The sequence below is a fragment of the Prunus avium genome, chromosome 1, assembly GCF_965620075.1.
Source record: "Prunus avium chromosome 1, drPruAviu1.hap1.1, whole genome shotgun sequence".
Lineage (NCBI taxonomy): Eukaryota > Viridiplantae > Streptophyta > Magnoliopsida > Rosales > Rosaceae > Prunus > Prunus avium.
This window is the reverse complement of record NC_142284.1, coordinates 34,665,885-34,687,518: the sequence shown is the minus strand read 5'-3', so window position 1 is coordinate 34,687,518 and position 21,634 is coordinate 34,665,885. Positions and strand designations below refer to the sequence as shown.

Sequence of the window (21,634 nt, the reverse complement as noted above, 5' to 3'; positions counted from 1 at the left end):
GTCTAGTTATTTTCTATTAAATGTACTTTTAGTAAAGATATTGACCTCCTATTTTTTTTTTAACAAATAATAAATTTTATTAGTATATATATAATAGTAAAAAAAATTTAAATAAAATTTAAAAAAATGCAATACATAACTCAATTTGACGTGGGCCCATATTAACTTGTTTAGTGATCCAGTCTAAGCTCGGGCCAGAATTGATGAATTTCCTAAAACCCGGCCCGGCCATTTTGTAATTTTCATCTCCCTCCCTATCAAAGCACCTCTCCATCTTCTCTCTTCTCTCTGAAACCCTAATCTCCGGGGGAGAATCTATCACTCCTCGTCGCATTTCCGTTCATCACGCCCTTGGCGGTGGCCCTGGTACTCCCAGCCCCCCTTGTAATCGCTACCTGTGCAAGGTAACAAATCTCCTTCTCTTCCTCTCTCTTTCTAACTATAATTGGATTATTCAAATCTAAAAGGTTGTTTTAACTTAGGATTGTGGTCTAGGGTTTCTGAGAAATGGATTTCTATGCCCCTCATTTGATTCGGGATTTCTAAGAAATGGATTTCTATGCCTTTAATTTTCTCATTATTGTTGTTTAAACATGCTTTCTTTATAGGAATCGTTCTATTTTGTTGCATTTCACAGTTCTGAGTTGTTTGCATCTTAATTTTGCTAAATATATATTTCCTTGTGGGTCTACTAAATATATATTTATATTGATGAAGTTGAGTTGGGTGGTTTGGTAGAGGGGGAAGATTCGGAAGACTAGCAGACGCATGAATCTTCAGTTTTTCATCTGAACTTGTTCTCCGGTGAGCTGTCTCTTCGTTTTCTTCAGTTTTTAGGGCTCTCTTTTCATGTGACTGAGTAATAATCTTTAAATTAGTGATGATTTGCAATGGATTTCTTTCTGATAGTAATTTGCTGAATTTTCTATTTTTTCTGTTGGTTTCCTGCTATATTTAATTGCTTGAAATGATAATCAATACCAGACAACTAGTTTTTAAAACTCTCTGGTTCTTGTCCCTAAATAAAATATAATATAATTACCACTCAGTTTCTTTTTATTTGATTTAGTTTTTCTTGTAAGTGGTAGTGTAACAGGTTCGTGTGCAAATAAGGGTTTTTAACTTGACTCTTGCAAGCATAATACTGCCCTCACCGACTGCCATGAGTGGATTCTTCTGTCCTGGGGGTCCAATCAAACCCACAACTTTCGATCTTATTGTCATTGGAACAGGCATCCCTGGATCAGTAATTGCCGCCGCAGCTTCTGCTGTTGGAAAAACTGTCCTCCACCTTGACCCCAACCCATTTTATGGCAGCCACTTCGCCTCTCTCCCCCCAAATGACCTCACCTCCTTCCTCAATTCCCATTCTACAGATCACATCACCACTGCCACCATTAACACCACCTCTATTGATCCTAGTCTCGACCATGATTACATTGCCATAGACTTGAAACCCCAGTTGTTATACTCTAATATTGAGACTGCCACCTATGCCCCTGAAATCCTTGCAAAACATTGCCCGAGAGAATTCACCATCGACCTTGGAGGTCCTAGGTTGCTATTCCCTGCTGACAAAGCCACTGACCTTTTGATGAAATCCGGACTGAAATTGTATGTTGAATGTGGATTCTTGGAATTCAAGAACATCGGTGAAATTTTCGTTTGTGATGAGAGTGGGCAATTAAGGAATATTCCACACTCGCGAATAGAAATGTTTAAAGACAGGAGCCTAAGCCTTAAAGAGAAAAGTATGTTAGCAAGGTTCTTCAAGTTTCTTGAGCAGTACTTGGAAGCCTCTCATGGTATTGGCGGTGACCAAGAAGGGAGCCACAATAGTGAAAGTTCCAAGATTTCAGAGGAGGACTTGGAGAGTCCCTTTATTGACTTCATAAATAGAATGCAGTTGCCACCCAAAATAAAATTGTACACATCAATAACTTTGCCTTTCTTTATCTGGAATTATGCTTCTTTCTTTCTTTTTTTCTTAATTGATTTTGACTGTGCTTACATTTTGTGTCATTTTCACCTCTAGGATTATTCACTGCATTGCCATGGTAGATTGTGGTCAAGACGACTTGGAAGTTTGTAAAAGTAAACTTAAGACAAGAGATGGGTTAGAGCGTTTAGCCCTCTACCACAGTTCAAGGTTAGTGGATTTTTTTGGGATTAAGTTTTGTTAATAACATTTATCCTATATTTTTAGATTCTGTATAGTATTATTCTAGTGATGCTGAACCTGGTACCTATGTGTTCATCCTATAAAATGTGTACTATTTTATTATTATGCATGGTCAATTTGAAGATATTGAAGAGATATGCTTGTGAATAATTAAATTACAATGGAAGAAACTGTACAATGTTTGATGGCCATGATTTAGGATTACGGAATTTAACTTTTTAATGAATCATGTTTCTTAGTATTTGATCCAATGACTTCAATGTGCACCTTATCTCGATACTTATGGTTCATCTGTATATAGAAGAATCTAGTTATATCAGTATCCCACATATAAATTCTTTGTTCTTGTTATTAGGTCGACAAATGCCCATGGAGCTTGGACTTATCCTGAATATGGCCATGGGGATTTATCAGCTGCCTTTGCCCGCCGAGCCGCTGTTAAAGGTTGCATTACTGTAAGTTAAAGTGGAAGTATATGTTACCCTTTTTATAGAAATAAAAATAAAAATAAAAATATAAAGGAAAAGTATCCCACACCACTTTTGCCTTGCATATACTTTTTCATATGCATGTGCCCTTTTTCATTTACTAATTTTTGGGCCAATATGGTATGTCTTGTTTAAATTTGTTAGTTGTCTCTGTGCATTCCCCAAATTGGTGAATCATGTTATATAATGAAAATGGTGGGGTTTCCTTAATTTTATACATCAACATATTTACTTTAACTAATGGGATTTTTTTTGGATAGACAATTAACAGGAGTTGGAGTTATGTTCATTTTCACTAATTGATATATATATATATATATAGGGTCAGGATGGGGGGCACACAGTTTTGACACACACTGACACACTTTGTAAACCATTAGATTAAAACAGTTTAAATGGTTGAGATTGCATCATATATTAAGTATTAATTAAATTCACATTGAAAACATTCATACTTTATTGCAATCATTATATTTTAATTTCTTCGTCTCTTTTCAAAAAAAAAAAAAAGATCATTATATTTTAATTTCCGATTTGTCTCCTCTCTTTCCAAAGCGAAAAAACTTTTTAAATTTCATTTCCTCTCCAAACTTTTTGAAAATTATAGTTTCAAAAACTCTGAAATTTTTTGCCCAGCTTGTAGTTCCCACTTTTCTTTTCCACCTTTAAAAGAGTCAAAGTCTGAAAATTAGTAGCGAATCGGAAACTCAATTCAGATGATCAAGTCTGGGTGGCCATGGCTATGAGTATTTGTCATAAAGTCCAAACTTCAGCTTGGATTACAATGAATATGAAAATTGCTATGAGTATATCACACAAGCTTGTCCACAGGAAGTTTTGCACCCCTCAACTCAAAACTCAAGAGTGTTGTTGGCTTTCTCCATCATACCATTAACGCAACAACAAATGAAACATCAGTTCTTCTGATCAAACCCCTAAAGACCTTGGATGCCAAATTATTTCTATGAGAAGAAAGAATTCTTTCCATTTTTAAGTTTGTTTAAATCCTTTTGTTTGTATTTTCTAAGAAAATACCCAAACAAAATGAAGGTAAGAAATAATCTCAGTTTAAAGAACGAGAACTCCATTAATGTCCACAAGTTAATTTCATTTTCTGAACTCAGACATGATGTAGGATACGGGTGAATTGTAGATTTAGGTAGTTTAGCGAAAGCGAAAGCAATGCTAAATAGAAAATAGAATGAACAAGGATAGGTCTGGAATCACTCCAGGAGTTTGGCTTCACACCAAAGAAGTCTCCAATCTTTGGAAAATAAACTTTTATTAATATCTCAACAACTCGATTCCACAACGAATTACATAGAAAGGGTATTTATAATAATCTAACCCTACAGTGAAAAGGCAAATCAAACTTATTCTAAGATGGAAATCCTAATCCAAATAAAATAGGAAACTTGGAAAACTGGAAAAAATAGAAATTCTATGAAATCTGGAAAACATAGAGAACCTAGAAAACTAATAAATAAATTAGGAAACTAATAATTTCATCTTCCATATCTTTCTTCTATAAACCCTAATGGGTTTGACAAAGATGTCCTGATCAAGACAACTCAATTCATGTCCACAAGTTAATCAATTAATTTCATTCTAAAGTCTGAATTCCATCAAAACCAAGTGAAAAACCGCAAATTAAAATTGATAACCAGAAGGAAGAAACTAGAGAAGGACACTCCAAAACTACTCAGGAAAAACACCAGCAAACCAGAAATCAAACTTAAAAAACACAAACTACGAGGAAAATAAGGAAAAACAAAGATGCTGCAGTGGTGCATTAAATGCCGCACCTTGTCATGACCTCCCTAGTTTTCCAAATAGTTATGGCGGGGAAGAGAGGGAGATGCACATATAGGAAAATAAAATGTAAAAAGGAAAATATCTTTGTGAAGTAATTAAAGAAGAGAGAGTTGAAAACAATTATTTGCTTTATTAGTTTTTCGAGAAAAGTAATGAAAGAATATTGTTTTTTTTTTTAAAGAATAACATATGTTTACATATACAAAGGTCCTTCAAGATAGGGATCCTCATTTGTTGTCAAGGAATGGGGATTGCTTGTGGCACCCATTTCGCATTGTGGTTCAATAATTTGAACTACCTAATTTTTAAGTCCCTGCTAATAATTCGCATTTCTTGCAAAAAAAAAAAAAAAAAAGGGAATCCCTCTCCTGATTTAGCCTGAATATAATATATATATATATACATGCAGTCCCCTTCTATTAAGGGACACCCTTTAGGGTCCCCTACAATTTTTTTTTCAACGATCCAAACCATCTATTTTTCTCATCTTCGTCCAGAGATAATCCTTGAAAAAATTCATGCAAATTGAAAATCATTAAGGCATCCAATTGAGACCAACAAAATCAAAGAACACGGTGCTTCAAGAAAGTACTTGAATTTCAATAATTTAATTAAGTTGTCAAATGATATCGGATTCAAGTGAGATTGTTTGGATTAGTGGAATACAATGCGTTGTGGGCCTTACAAGGGTGTCCTCTGTGTGTGTGTGTATATATATATATGTATGTATGTATATATTATGTTGTAAATTACAACTTGTAATACATGTCTGAAAAAACTGTCATGCAGGCTTTGCATACGCCAGTTAGTGCTGTGCTTATGGATAAGGTATGGGAGTGAGTATAATTCTATTGTTTTTAATATAAGATACTTATATTAATACACTAACTTGGTACCTGAATTACATGCAAATTCATATTTGCAATGGCTTGAGAATATCGCAGGATAGTGGACAATATAAGGGTGTTAGATTAGCATCAGGTCAAGATTTGTTTAGCCATCACCTTGTTTTGGATCCAACCTTCACCGTTACATTGGCACCAACTTCATCTCCACCAAACCTTCTAAGAGAAGGTCTTCAAGTTTTAAGTCTGAAAGATGATAAAGGAAAGGTGGCTAGGGGAATATGTATTACAGCCAGTTCCTTGAAGCCAGATGTATCAAATTGTGTGCTTGTATGTCCTCCCAGATGTAAGAATTCATTTAGGTTTTTATTGTGCTTTGCTGTAAATGTGAAAAGATAATAATAATCATTTTCTTTCCTTTTTCCCTCCCAGCTTTGTGCCCCGAACAGGATACCTCAATCTGGATTATCCAGATATGTGGCAGTTTGGAAACGGGTGTTTGTCCAAAGGGCATGTATGTTTATGCTATTTGAAAACAAGCTCTCTCTCTCTCTCTCTCTCTCTCTCTCTCTCTCTCTGTGACACAAACACACATACAGAGAGATATACAAACAATTATTATTTATTTTCATATTGAGTTTACATTTGTTTATATGTTGTCACTGAATCTTTTGGAAATCATGCATCACATGTGCAAAATCAAGAATTATGCTTAGATATAGGGATCCTCCAATGCTATAGTGGTGATATCTTTGTGAACAGGTAGAGAGGAAAAAGAATTACCACTTGCCACCTCCATCTTTGGATTAGGTTTCATTATAGCTGAAAAGAACGGTATCTTTGTGTAGGTGTCAAGTTTTTATAGCTCAAGTTGGTTGAAAATGAATGAATGTGCAAAGCCTTTGGTCATGAGATGGAACAGCTAAGTACATGGTCTTTATTCCTAGAAATAAGTGAACTTAGGCAGAAACTATTTATTGATGGTTTTGGACCCTTATATACTCAGTTATTACTGATACAATCTTTCAGGATTGTTTACATAAACAGACTTTGACTTCTATACACCAGATCATGACCGTTGTCTATTTTGATACTTTCATATATATATTAGATACACTTATAACAAAATTTTAAGCTGCCCACACTTCTTTACATTACCTTCTTGTCTCTAGGTTTCTGCTGTACTTTTCAGCTCTATGTGAAGATGCTGAGCAAGGAAAAAGGTTGCTACAAGCAGTCAAGAATGCTCTTCTCACACTTCCTATGTCTGGAAATCCTGAAAGAGCTTCCACAGTTCAAGGTGAAAAAGCAGAAGTAAAACCCACCTTAATTTGGAGCACGTTGTATATTCAGGAGCTGACTATGGTACACCTCTCATCTTGACTTTTGTTTGTTTGCACTAAATTTGTTTCTCACTTGTTCTACATGTTACTCACATTGATTATGCAGCCTTATTCTTTTTCTTTTGATGTCAAATCATGATGATGATAATGTTGATTTGTTGTCGTAGATGTTTTAGGTTAGGAGATGCTAAGGTGATGACTTGTTCTCATCTCTCTCTCTCTCTCTCTCTCTCTCTCTCTCTCTCTCTCTCTCTCTCTCTCTCTCCTCTCTCCTCTCTCCCCACCAAATGGTACACATACAAACAATGAGTGAGGGTCAAAATGAAAATGTGAGTAAATATTTTGTTACCTTTTCGTGATTGACATTAAAACCATCAGAACTTCGAGTTACTGAAAAATCCTATTTTCTTCGTGAAACCATGTTGTGGTTTTTTGTATATGGGGCATGGATTGTGAGGTAGGTATGAGCTGTGATATCTTTTCTGATTTACATTAATTTCAGGATCAACACGAATATCTTATTTCAACTCCCATGCCAGATGGAAATCTGTGCTACAATGATCTGTTAGATGCAACTGTGCTGGTATTATTATCTCTTTATCGACATCTTGTGTTGTTTCATTAAGCTTAACTTTTTATTATTATATATCCCTTGATTAACACCCTTATGAAATTGGTGTCAACGTTTGCACTTGACAGCTTTTCCAGAAGTTGTATCCAAATGAAGAATTCTTTCCCGAGACACCTGAGAATTTGGAGGATGACATTCTGATTAATCTAGAGGATTAATAGTGGTTTGCTGGACTCAAGTCGGTGTGTGTACTGTGCATCCCAACATGTTACTGAAATTATTGACACATGCGGCCTTGGTCATTGCTGAAGAGGATAGGCACAAGTGATGCTTGTATTTGTTCCATTGTTCACCACTTATTGTGATAGAGGATGAGGCTGGTACTAAATTTCTTCAAAACAAGTTTCCAAACTAAAGTCTTTATCATGAGTAATGATGAGAAAACCTTAACTCTCTGGTTAGCTACTATACTTTATTGCTATGCACAAATCAGGAATAGGAGCAGAAGCCAGACATTTGTGCTCGTAGTTTTACAGACTAGATCCTCTTACTTTCAACTCTTGAGTGAGCTGGGCTTGATTTTGTACTTTGTTTTTCTCACTGTCTTGCTGGATTTAATTTTCTAGATTATTTGTATGCAAGAACCTCCACTTGGGGTGTGTTCTTACTGTTAATCTTTTGTACTTGCCCTGTTGTAATGAATTTCTGCTTGTTCTGAAAAAAAAGAAGAAAAAAGTAAGAGGAGATCTGTGTTCGTTCCTTTGCAAATGCATGGTTCAAGTTATTAAAGAAAATGGCAATTGATGCATGTATTTCTTTCAGAGTTGGTCCCCTGGTCTTTGTCAGTAGCCTTGCTAGCTACGAAGACAAAAACCACAAATGGCTGAGAAAAAGAAAAATGTTCCGCAAGTAGGCTGACCAAGGAAAGACAATTTTGGGTTGTTCAAACATTTAGCCACAAGGGCCCACAAAAGATTAGATTTTTTTGTCTTGTAACAAAAACCTATCCATTTCTTTTATTCAACTATGATGTGGAGCCATCAATTTATAGGCTAAAGTAAATACAAAATTTACAACATATATAGGTTACAAGCATTAAATACTAAATTTACAATATATTGTGCAGGTTACACCTTATAAGTTCAGGTGACAGTTCTACAAAAATCCTGTATATATATTTAGTACACATGTTACACATTACTAAAAAGGTGGAAGACTAAGAGGTACGGTGGTCATCTATCATCTAGTAAGGGGTTGGAGCATCATCCAAATCTACTGATCGTCGTTTCCAACACCACTATCAACGGCCTTGTAGCTTAGGTCGTGAACTTGACGGCCGAGAATTGATCCTCTCTCGGCTACAATAGCTTTGAGCGAAGTCATCAAACAGGCGCAATCTACACATCCAATTGATCTATCTGCATCATCATCAACCCCATGGTAATCTGTGTTGGCACGCCCAAGCATACCCCATACAACACAAAGTAGGACAACCTGTACTGGAGCATATCCTCTCGGCCTTAAACGCCATGTCGTAAGATTTGAACAACCAACACCTTGAGACCATCTACTAACTTAGGGGGGTGTATTCAATTCTATGAGTTTAAAAGTCTGGAGGTATTGAACTATGACTTTTAAATAGTCTTTAAAAATTTAGTGGTATTCAATTGTGATTTTAAAAGTCTTTAAAAGTTTTGTGATATCTAAAAAATTAATGACTTTTGAATTTTTTTTTTAAATGAATGACTTCTCAATACTTTTACGCCTAATTCTTAACACCAAAAGTCTTGCAAATTTACCCAAGACTTTATCAATGAATTTGATTATGCTGTAGCTTTGGCCATTACGAGGGTGTGCCACCATGTTTGGGTGTCTAGACTCGCTCCCTCTTTGGTCGATGTACTATCAAGAGATGGCCTACTACAACGCCAATTTGATTTTGTTTTTGGCTTCCATTATACGTCCTCAGAATTGTTATGATGATGAGTTGTTTCTTGCTTGTTTTTTTTTTCTTTTCAATTCTTGAAACAATTGCTACGTACTAAGAGCTATGATGGAACTGCATTGGTTTCTTCCATAAATTTTGTTTTCCTCCATTTGCAATTTTTAAGGCCTATCTGAAGGAACATATGATTTTGTTACAAAACTCACATTCTCCAACAGCAATTTAGCTCTTAGCATCTCGGGGTTTACAGCTAACCCCACATTCTGGTGCTGTTATTTGGCTTGGCTCTATCACCATGCCACTTTACTGGTATCTCCCACCCAAACAGAGTATACTTCTAGAAGGTCTTGAGGATCTCAACTTCGTTCCAGCAATCGGATAATTTATCCCTTCTTCCCCAAGACCTAGCTCTACAAACTAATTAATCTATCACTTATGGGAATTATTCTCTAGGGTATACTAGTGATTTGCCCCCTGAACTTGTACCATATTTTCAATTAACCTCTATCCTCTTTTTTTAGAACATTAAGGATATGAACTTTTTTTTTCCGCCAATTTCCCCCCTGCCGTCTAAATCCGCAACATTTCATCCAATTTGCCGTTTATGAGGGTAAAATAGTAATTTTGTACGTTAAAATAACCCTAAAATTGGATGAAATGTTGATGATTTAGACGGTAAGGGGGAAATTAGCAACAAAAAAAAAGTTCATATCCTTAATTTTCTAAAAAAAAGGATAGGGGGCTAATTGAAAGCAAGGTACAAGTTCAGGGGGTATTTCACTAGTAAACCCTTATTCTTTACAAACCCTAACCAAGGAGGAGACTATATAAAGATGACATCTCATCACACATGAGATAATTCCAAAAACCCTAGAGAAAACTCTCTCTCTCTCTCATGGCCACCGCCCCTCTCTCTCTCTTTCTCTCTCTTGTCGAAGAGAAAGCTCCATCTTTCTAGTTAAAGTTGTATGTTATTAAGACCATTTAACTGATTTAGGCATCGGAAGGCCTTTGGCCAACACCTCTCGGGTGGGCTCCATTGACCGCATCCATTTTGCAAGAATCAAGGAAGAAGACGATCGAGTGAGGAAGAGGATCTTTCACGAATATTCTCCCCAAAGATAATTTGTACAAACATATAGTGCGTACAATTTGGACACAATATCAAAATCGCTTAAGGTACTTGTTATTTTTCAGAAATTTTATATTTGTTAAGTTTTCAATTGTGAACTCTCATTCTATTATGTATGTTTGGATCTTGCTCACGTCGAATTAGTTCATGATAAAACTATGTAAGACTTTTTAAGGTTTCTTTCGGCATTGCTTTCATGAAAATATATTAAGAATTGAATTTTTGGTGGTTTTATAAAGTTGAAACAGTTGCAGAGGAATTTTCCCGACAGATTATGTACCATGTGTGCGGATTAACAAATGACACATCTAAAGATCTTAAAATGACCTAAAATTTTGGTATATTTGTATATGTGTCGTACGAACATGAATTGTCCAATTTCTTACACCAATTGATTTCAGATCGATCCCAAAACTTGGGCAACATCATAATCTGGTGGGAGGAGTCTTTTGGTGAGTTTTGGGTGAAATCCTATCTCTAAAATTATGCAATACACCAACTACTCCATTTAAGCCACAAACGTTGGACAAACTTGAGTTGTCCAATTTCTTACACCTATTGATTTCGGATGGAGCTCGAAACTTGGGCAACATTATAATATGGTGGGAGGAGTCATTTGGTGAGTTTTGAGTGAAATCAAATTGCTAAAACTATGCAATACACCCTCCACTCCATTTAAGGCACAAACTTCGTACGAACATGAATTGTCCAATTTCTTACACCAATTGATTTCGGATCAAGCCCAAAACTTGGGCAACATCATAATATGGTGGGAGGAGTCATTTGGTGAGTTTTGAGGGAAATCCAATCGTTAAAACTATGCAATACACCCACCACTCCATTTACGGCACAAACTTCGTACGAACTTGAATTGTCCAATTTCTTACACCTATTGATTTCGGATCGAGCCCAAAACTTGGGCAACATCATAAAAAGGTAGGAGGAGTCATGTTGTGAGTTTTGAGTGAAATTCAATCGCTAAAACTATGCGATACACCAACCACTCCATTTAAGGCACAAACTTCGTACGAACATGAATTGTCCAATTTCTTACACCAATTGATTTCGGATCAAGCCCAAAACTTAGGCAACATCGTAATATGGTGGGAGGAGTCATTTGCTGATTTTGCCCTGCACCTTCTGCTTCTGGTCTACCATTCGCGAAGAACCAATTGTAGAAAAACCACAACAGGAAGGCCATAACTACCAAAATCATCATCGTAATCGGCTTTGTGTTTAGATGACCAACATGACCACGTTCTTCCTGTTCAAGCCCAGTTGCTACTCCACAAAGAAAACCAACTGCCAGAATTCTGATAATCAATACTTTTGAAAATAGATTGACATTAGGGGCTTTAGAGTTCTTGATACGCAAGATGCAATCTTGAAACTGAATCTGTTTGGGCATGCTCTACAAGAGGCCACTTGGATTGTCGGTTTCAGTATCATTATTGCGGATGGCTCGCAGAGCTTCTGGGAATTTGCTTCCTGGGAGTTGAAACAGATTGATGTTAGGAAAGCATTTCTTGATAGTTCCCAAGATCCAATCTTGAAACAGAAAGCATTTCTGTATGCTCTGCAAGAGGCCACTTGGATTGTCTGCTTCGCGAATATCGCTCTCATCAATGGATGACGAAGCTTCTGGCAATTTTCTTCCTGGGTGTTGAAACAGACTGATTTTACAGCCATCAGAGTTTTAGTATGTAGTGATGCGTATTTACGTTATTCAACCCTAATCAAACGTAAATGAGTACATCTTACTACCAAACTATTTTTGATAGCCCAACTAAGCTAGTGCTGTACTTTTTTTTGGCATCTCTCTTTCTCTCTCTACAAGAAATAAAAGAAATAAAGTAAATAAAGGAAAAAGCTTTTTACTCTCTCTTTATGGAGCTCTAAATTCTGTTTCTTTTGATTTGAGTGGTGTTGGTTTGTTTGACTTTTGTTAAAGAAATGATTTTTGCTATGTTTGACTTTCTTGGTTTATGGAGATCTAGGAAATTGGGGATGATTTGAAGATGTTTTTCGTTTCTTTTTTATGTTTATTCTTTTGGGTTTTCTTGTTTTGGTTCAATTGGGTTGGGTATGTGTTAAGAATGAGGTGATTAGCTTTTGGGTCTTTTTAAGATCCAACTGGCTTGGTTTGCATGCCATTTTGGAGGGCTGCAATATGATTACGGGAATTGAATTTTAAATAGCTGGGCTTAATATATCTTGAAGTCTTCCCTTTCCACAGTTTGTTGTATTGTTTTGTAAGTTTATAATCCATTTAGTTGTTGAAAAGTGTAAGAAATAGCAATTGAAACATAACCCACAACAGATTAACTCACGAATCAAGCCAACACACAATAATCTCACACAACAATTAACAAGGGAGAAATGAACTAGAGCAAAAAAGAAAGTGAAGGCTTTCAATAATTGTTCACAGCCAAAATAAAGAAGCATCATCACCAATAAAGAAGGGATGAGCAACAAAAACGAGAGAGAAGCCTTGAAGCTTCAGAATACTAAGTGGCAACTTATCTTCTTGAGAAACCAAAAGTTGCTACTTAGGCCTATAGGTTTTACAACAATAATTAAAAATATTAAAGTGGGCTTGGGCTTAAAGTGCGCTTGGTTTAACTTCCAACAGCCTCCCTTAAACCAAGCTCATCATAATTCATCATTCCCATTATCTTCTTCAGCTTCACAAACATATTTGTCTTGAGACCCTTTGTAAGTATGTCTGCAATTTGTTATGCAGTTGGATAGTATTGAACTTTAACTTCCTTATCTTTCACCAAATCACGAATATAATGCATTTTCACACAAATATGCTTGGTCCTTCCATAGGAGATTGGGTTCTTTGACAATGCTATAGCTGACTTATTATCACAAAATATAGTTGTTGGAATTTTATGTTCTTGCTGCAGAACACCAAGCAATTATCTCATCCACACTGCATGAGTAGCATAATAGGTGGTTACATTGTACTCTGCTTCTGTAGAAGAAAGAGCCACAACTTGTTCCATCTTTGATGACCAAGAGATAACACCAGAGCCAATGTGAAAAGCATAACCTGAGGTGCTCTTTGCATCAACATCTCTAGCCCAATCGTTGTCCGCATAACCCACAAGATCAAATCCACAATTGCTAGAATAGAAAATACCATCACTTTGAGTGTCTTTGACATACCTCAAAATTCTTTTTACTGCCTGCATGTGTGATTGTCTTGGAGCTTCCATAAACATACTAATAAGCCTAACACCAAATGTGATATCAAGCCTACTAGCAGTCAAATAAAGCAAGCTACCAACCAACTCTTGAAAAAGTTGGATTAACCACTACTACAAAAAACAAAATAGACGACGGGGATCCACCGTCGTTGTAATGCTTTGAAAACCGTCGTTAAATCGACCGCCATCTTTTTGGGTGTCAAACTACGACGGCTTTTCACCGTCGTTGTTTATCTATAAAGACGACGGTTTTTAAAGAAAATCGTCGTTGTTTAGAGGTAAAGATCGTTAATTATAGGAGGAAAGACGGCGGTTTTTAATAAAACCGTCGTGTATTGTAGGTTAAGATGATGGTTTTTTATGAAAACCGTCGTGTATTGTAGGTTAAGATAACGGTTTTTTATGAAAACCGTCATCTTTACATGATTGGCGGGCCCCTTCGAGTGGCAAAAGGGGCCCCCCTTCTTTAAGAGTGTCATCCATGGAGTAGAGGTGGTCCATCATGATTGGCGGAAGATCGGTAGATGCCATGATAAAGGTCACTGAGTCACAGATATCTGCAAGAACAAAAAAAAAAAAAAAAAAAAAACAAAAAAAAAAAAGGGAAAAGTGCGTAAGTTCCAGCACCTTCACGAATAGCCTGAAGACCCAGATTCTCACTATATCAAAAACAAGGGGACAGAAAAAAAAAAAAAAAAAAAACGCACACATATGCACATCCCCATCATTCTCACGATTTCATGCCAATGCCATACTTGCAGAAAAATCAGGTCGACGCATTTGTACAATTTTACCCCAAAAATAGGGGAAGATTCAGAGAAAATTAAGTTCTTCTCTTCACTTTTTGTGCGGCATTTTCAAAAAAAATATGTACACGTATGGATGCGATAAAGGAATCAAGAAGTAAAATCGTCGTTGTTCAGTTTTGACCCCCGTGTTCAATAAATCTAACCGAGCAGCAATCCCATCTTTATTTTTTCCAGGGATCTCCAGCAATGTACCAATGATACTATCACAAACATTCTTCTCAATGTGCATAACATCGAGGACATGCCTCACTGGAAGGTATTTCCAATACTCAAGATTAAAGAATTTTGACTTCTTCTTCCAACAAACTCTGTCACCATCATTTTCACCTCCACCTCCCCCTTTTTTCGATCCCCATATGTAATTAATATCTTCAACCATATGCAGCACTTCTTCTCCCCTTAATGGCTCCAGAGGCGTGCCATATTCAGGTTTCCCATTAAAAGCTGCACGTTGCCTCCTATATGGATGATTAATTGGTAACCATTTTCTATGCCCAATGTAACAAATTTTGTGGCCATTTTTCAACCTGTGACTAGGTGTATCATCGCCGCATATTGGACAAGCTTTATATCCTTTAACAACACAACCAGATAAGTTTCCATAGGTGGGAAAATCATTAATGGTCCACAGTAATGCAGCTCTGAGTGTAAAATCTTCTCCTATGTGTGCATCATACACTCCTCTAATCCTATCCCATAAAGATTTTAAATCATCAATCAAAGGCTCCAAGTAGACGTATATATCATTTCCGGGTTGTTTAGGACCGGAAATCAATAAAGTCAACATCATGAACTTTCGTTTCATGCACAGCCATGGTGGGAGATTATATGTAACTAAGATAACTGGCCAGCAACTATATCTGCTACTTAGAGAATTGTGGGGATTGAATCCATCAGATGAAAGAGCCAATCTCAATTTTCTCGGCTCATTACCAAACTCGGGCCATTTATCATCAACAAGTTTCCAAGACGGGGAATCCGCCGGATGAGACATCTGACCGTCAATTGATTTTCTAGCAGCATGACAAGTCAAATTCTTAGCTGTCTCTGTAACATCCCGGTCCGAAAAAGAATTAAGATAATTAAATTAAGAGAAAATAAATTTGGATGAGAAAATAAATTGAATTAAACAATAAAAATAAAATAATTTGAATTAATTAAGGGTTTTGGAAAATAATAAATATTTACTTAATTTTTAAAAGGGGCAAAATTGTCATTTTAAGTTCGGGAAGGAATTTGGGACTTCCGGTTATACCGTTGCGTAGAGCACGTCGAAACGAGTCCGTAGACACGTAACGGACTCGAATCCAAGTTATAACGAGAGAGATACGAGGAAAATTCAAGTATGGACAAAATTGTAATTTTGCAAAACTGGTTTTAAAACCAGAATCTCTCTCTCTCTCTTCCCCCTGCGAGCAGCCCTCCCCCTCTCATATTTTTCTACACAGCCGGTGGCTCCAAGGAGCCACCACCGTCGCTACAGGCCACGGCTGGCCTCGAGATCAGACCCAAATGGACCGGCTCAGCCCTGCCGTCACATCCCGGTCCTTCCCCGTCGACAACAGCCGCTTCAGCCGCCGGAATCTCGTTGGAAACGCAGAAAATGGCGTCGGTTTTGACAGAAATTCCAAGCGCTCGTTCTCCCTCAATTCTCCACCAAATCGAACGAATGAGGTATGGAATTTCGACTACTTTTCATGATCTAGCTGCTGGTTAGATAGGAATTGAGAAATTTCTGCGTTATGGTAGTTAATTAAGCGATTGAAAAATCTGCCGGCTTCGGCCCCCGATTTCAGCCACTTCCGTCGACTTTTTGGGGTATGTCCAAGAACAAAAGTGGCTCCAAATTAGGTGTATTAACTAAGGTAGGAGTCTTGGCCCCTGATTTTGAGTTTTTCCGGCGAGTGGTGATCGCTTTGGACACCCACGCGTGGGCACTGTATCAGAGGGGAATTTTGTCCCAATGCGATCTCCTAGTTGTCACGAGCGCGTAGGAATTCGCGGATCTCAATTTGGATAACGTTTGAACCCCGAACGGATTTTACATATTGTGTGATTTCCGGGTTCGATATGTTAGAACCGTTGGATCGCTTCCCATTTAAAATATGTTGATTTAGGTATTCCTAGGATCGTGTAGGAATTCGCAGATCGGGAATCGGAGCCCCGGATGTTCCGATTTAATAACTTAAAGTTTGTGTTTTACGATAACCATCCGATCGTGCGATCGTGAGCGATCCGACCGTCTGATCTGAACTAAACTCGTAGGATATGTTTCCTATATCTTGTGGAACTCACAGGAACTTTCGGATTGTGAAATGGAGGTCGTGGGCCTTGCGGGCCCGGTTGACCAAGTTTGGGTAGTTTGACCCTCGATTGACCGTGAGTCTTCCGAGGTAGTCCCACTCTTCGAAGAGTACTAGAACGACCTTTTTGGACGAGGCTTGACCGTCATTTGCTTTATGTTGATTACGTAGGTCTGAGATTATTTGTATGGTTTTGTGATGGAAATCTTATGTTTGTGATTTTAATGGTTTAGTTAAATGCTTTATACATTTAATAGTCGAATTCCTTATTTTTGTAAAGTAATTGTGATACATGTGGGTTTGACATATTCGAGTGTCTTGAGTTTATATATAATAATTGAGAAAGTGTTATGTTTGTTGCTTTTGTGTGGGGTACTTAGAATGTTAACTTGTGTGTTATTAGTACTACTTTAGGTACCTCCCCGGTTATGGATTTTATGTTTGAGAGTTTATTTTGCCCAGGCCCGTCGGAGTTTGTCCAGGCCCTTCGGAGATACAATTATTTTGCCCAGGCCCTTCGGAGATTTATTTATTTTGCCCAGGCCCGTCAGAGTTTGTCCAGGCCCTTCGGAGATTGATTTATTTTGCCCAGGCCCGTCGAAGTTTGTCCAGGCCCTTCGGAGATACATTTATTTTGCCCAGGCCCGTCGAAGTTTGCCCAGGCCCTTCGGAGATTGATTTATTTTGCCCAGGCCCGTCGGAGTTTGTCCAGGCCCTTCGGAGATTGATTTATTTTGCCTAGGCCCGTCGGAGTTTGCCCAGGCCCTTCGGAGATTGATTTTGCCCAGGCCCGTCGGAGTTTGTCCAAGCCTTTCAGATGTTTATTTTAATACGATGCCTTGGAAAGGAAGTGTTAATGTTTCAATGTGTTTGTATTGGATTTAGAATTGTGATAGATCTGAAATGTATAGTTGGTTCGGTTGTAAATATTTGTCTATTATCGGAGTTGTGACCATTGATGAGAACTACGTGTGGCTTGATCCCTTGTCCAAGGGTACGTAGGCAGCCTGGGGTCTCACCTAGGTGCAGCCGCAAATTATATTGCGTGTAAAAGGTTTGAACGGTTCTGAATTTATGAATGGATTTTATTGTGATTGTGGGACTTGAATCCGGTTTAATGATTTTGGGAGTAATCGTATGATTGTTTGAGATCATAAATGGTATGGTTTATGTATTAATTGACTTGAGAACATTATTGGTTCTGTTTCGAACTATCTGAATGCCGGAGGCCTATTATGTGATTTGCATGAGATTTTATTGTGCATGCTGCCGATTGGTATTGTTAAATGTGTTTTATGCAGGTTGGAATTCTTTGGGGAATGTTCAATTTATAAGGGAGACTCTGTCGAAATTTCGGTAGAAAGTCTCGTGCTCTTTTCCCTTAATTTGGAAAAGAGGCTAAATTTTTAATTTGTGGGCCCGGCATCGGTGTGACGTCGGAATTTCCACAGGATTCGTCTCGAGTTTCGAGGAATTCGGGGCGGGTCCTGTCAGTCTCATGTGATTGAAACATCCTTTTAAACCTTGGAATTGGAGGAAAATACCACAACACATTCGCTGCCACACCCTCTTTCAAGAATCCATCGAGGGGTGACGAGCATGGCATGAATCAGTAGAAAATGGGAGAAGAGAAAGAAAGAGAGAGAAGGACGGTGGTGACAAGATGAAGGAGATGAAAACTTTTATTCTTTTAATTAATTAATTAATTAATTACATATTCATGATTTAATTTTTTTTATATATTTTTCATATGCCACAATATTCCACAATATGGTGAGTACACATGGACCCATTAATTGCCACGTCATTATTTAACTGAAGATTTGCCGGTTTAACTAACGAATGTATGAAAGTGGGAAGAAAATCAAATTTTGAGTACAAAGTTGACACGAAAAAAACTTGCGGGTAGTAAAGTGAAATTTACCCATAATAAAAATCAAACAGGCTTAGTTATGTCTTGTTACTAATTGCCACTACACGTACTACCTAAAATAATTTTAAAAAAATACAAGTGATAGTCTAAATTAGACTAAATTAATATAATCTATCGGGAGATGAATTTGAACTTAAGTGCAAGGGGCTTAACAACTAACAATGTTGCTACAAGTTTATACATTGAAATATCAAACTCTAGTCTCATCATTACTGTGCAACTTCCATCACGCCTAAATAAATAAAAGGGCTATTCTCTAGTGGGGACTTCATTTTGAGAACCTCTATGTGAGAACACCGTTAGATTTAATTTAATGACTCAGAAAAAGCAATTCTAAGTAAATCTGTTGTACTCTGTTGTACTAGAATCTGACCCTCAATTTGTTCTCTCTCCTCTCTCCTCCAAAACTTTTTCGGAAAATGTTTCTTTCCCGTGTGGGCGCCATTTTTTCCCGCATTGTTGTCTCTGCCCTTGAATGTTGATATTTGAGCCCCAAAATTGTATTAAAAAACTTAAAGCAATCAGCTTTACCTTTCCAGATGACTTTTCAATCTCCATGAACTACATCCCTCTTTTCTTTTTTGATTGGAACTACATCCCTCTTTTCTCATCTATTTTTCCATCTACCCATATCCAGAGACGGATCAATAGACTGGCTTCCTTGCTTTCATTTCTATACAAAGCATCACTCTTCTCCTCTTCTGAAATTTTTTCGAGAAAACTATCATGACTGGCTACCAATCTGGATTTAGCTTTCTCTTTGGGAAATGGGTTTTGGGTGGGTATGTGAAAAACTTGGGGTTGTATGTGTAGATTTGAGGTGTTTTATTTAGAAGAAAGGCAAAAAAACTAGATTTTTTTGTTTGGGTGGGCATGATTTATATTGGGGTTGAATATGATTGATTGTGTTTGTTTGTCCATTAGGATATGATCTTGCGGTTTTTTTTAAAAAAAAAAAAATTCCATGTCTCTGCTTGTTGTCTACTCTTTGTACCAATATTTCTGATTTATGGGCTATAGAAAAGCATAGAATGGATTGAACAACTCGGCTATGTTATTATGTGTTTGTTTGATGATTAAGACTATGTTTTGGTTCTTGTCTCCTCATGATTAACACAAGTGAGCTCTTCTCTTTATTTTCTATGGTTCTTGTCTCTTGCTGAGGTTATCTCCTTCCTTGCTCTGGTTAAGAAATCTGGTGCAGTCCTCTTCCTTTTCTTAATCTGAACATTTAAAAATATGGTATTCTGAATATATCTCATGCAAAGACATTAATTTTGGCGAAATGGGTATTGGGTGTGCGGGTATGTATTTTACAAGAAAATATAAATAAAATATAACAAATGTGACACTTGTCAGCGTAAAGAGAGCAGAATCCCATCCACTTCCACGTGTCAGCAGGGGATGCTGCCACCTGGCATATCATCTAATTAACTATTCATTTTTACTTCAAAATTGATTTAAAAATCAATTATACTTCAAAAAATTCCCAAAAAATAATATCGGGATCATTATGACATTTCCTTCGATCACGTACTTCAAATTTCTCCATTGCATTGAAATTTTGATCTAATCCTTATGTTATCAAACAAACAATAGCTTAGGGTTTACAAAGTGTAGTTATGTTTTGATTTGCATCATTCACATTTAGGGATGACTCCCAAAATTAATTTTAAAACAATTGTAAACCACTTTTTGGACTTGGGATACGAAGTATTGGTGCTCAGAAATACGTATGTATTTTTCTCATTTATTTTAATATTTTAAACGATTTTACAAGAAAATATGATTAAAATATAACAAATGTGACACTTGTTAGCGCAAGGAGAGCCCAGCATCCCTTCCACTTCTACGTGTCAGCGGGGGACGCTGCCACATCACATCTCATCCAATTAACTATTTCTTTTTACTTCAAAATTGTTTTAAAATGATAAGGGTTAGGGTTTAGGGTTTAGGGGTTAGGGGTTATGGGTTATGGGTACGAAGTATTATGGAATCAGTGTTTTCATACGATACACTTTTCATATTATATATATATGATTTTGTGATTTTGTGTTATCAAAACACAATAACTTGGGATGGGTATTATATTATATTCTGCATGTGCCGTCTTCCAAAACCAAGTTAATGCTAATACTATATGGGCTCGTTTGTTACACCTTCTTGACTTGGATTGAATTAGATAAATTTTTATCCCATGTTTGTTTACACTTGATTTTAGTTTTAAGTGGGACTGTTAATACAAGCCCCACCAAAAACACCTTCTTAGGTGGTCTTAATGAGTCCCGTGTGGAATGGGAGGACAACTTAGTCCCGACCATAGTATGAAATATCGATAATATCGATGAAATATCGAGGATATTTCGATTGTTTCGAATCACGGATATTTTGAAACATATCCATGTACATATCATATAAATATCGACGATAATATCGGAAAATATCAATGTCGATAATTTCGCTCACACTTCAGCAATATTTTGTCAAAATATCGGTGTAATATCGCTAAAATATCGAAAATATCGATGTAAAGGAAAAAGAAGAAGAAAAAAAAGGGGGGGAAAAGGGAGGAAAAAAACACAAAGAGGATTTGAACCCCTACCATTTTACTCCTCCAACACCTTAACCACCACATCACTTATGTTTTTATGATAATATGCTAAAATATTTATATTTATATGGGTGGCATGTTAACAATTACATGCAAAACTATTTTGGGGATTTATCATTTGATGACTACTCTTCACAATACACTTACTCTACACATAGAGATGATGAAGATAATGAAAAATTTGAACCTCGTAGGAACTCTATGTGGTACTAAGTCATTCATGTATCTTACCATGCAATGTATAAAGTGTAAAATATTGTAGTAAATCATTATATATAAATGATTTATGGTGTGTTTAATCTTTTTTCATTAATTACTACATATTTTCTACACTCACAGTGTTTGTCAGCTGATCGGTTCATAATTGTATATCATTTTGTACCCTTCTAGCTTATGATTTGGTTATGTTTTTGAGTTAAACTTGTGCTTTTAATCCTTTTTG

The 21,634-nt window shown here is 36.8% G+C and overlaps 1 protein-coding gene, 1 long non-coding RNA gene and 1 pseudogene across 7 annotated transcripts; 2 read left to right on the top strand and 1 right to left on the bottom strand.

The window, feature by feature from the left end:
• Positions 1 to 217: 217 nt before the first annotated feature.
• LOC110764312 (rab escort protein 1-like) lies at positions 218 to 8,012 on the top strand. Of its 6 annotated transcripts, none has more exons than XM_021967244.2 (11): positions 218 to 404; positions 739 to 804; positions 1,097 to 1,926; positions 2,036 to 2,149; positions 2,538 to 2,637; positions 5,275 to 5,313; positions 5,430 to 5,676; positions 5,763 to 5,844; positions 6,503 to 6,695; positions 7,176 to 7,256; positions 7,373 to 8,012. In XM_021967244.2, exons 3-11 carry the CDS (start codon positions 1,163 to 1,165, stop codon positions 7,460 to 7,462), a joined length of 1,710 nt encoding a protein of 569 aa, XP_021822936.2. In that variant the 5' UTR covers positions 218 to 404; positions 739 to 804; positions 1,097 to 1,162; the 3' UTR covers positions 7,463 to 8,012. The 6 variants fall into 6 exon arrangements, with proteins under 6 accessions (XP_021822936.2, XP_021822931.2, XP_021822933.2 ...); XM_021967239.2 differs by having other exon boundaries at positions 1,089 to 1,926; XM_021967241.2 differs by having other exon boundaries at positions 1,083 to 1,926.
• Positions 8,013 to 13,245: 5,233 nt separating this feature from the next.
• LOC110764311 (secreted RxLR effector protein 161 pseudogene) lies at positions 13,246 to 14,316 on the bottom strand (annotated as a pseudogene).
• Positions 14,317 to 15,715: 1,399 nt separating this feature from the next.
• LOC148297717 (uncharacterized) lies at positions 15,716 to 17,756 on the top strand. The gene is made up of 2 exons (XR_015836496.1): positions 15,716 to 16,019; positions 17,111 to 17,756. It is a non-coding gene; the product is annotated as an uncharacterized LOC148297717 (long non-coding RNA).
• The last annotated feature ends 3,878 nt before the right edge of the window (positions 17,757 to 21,634 follow it).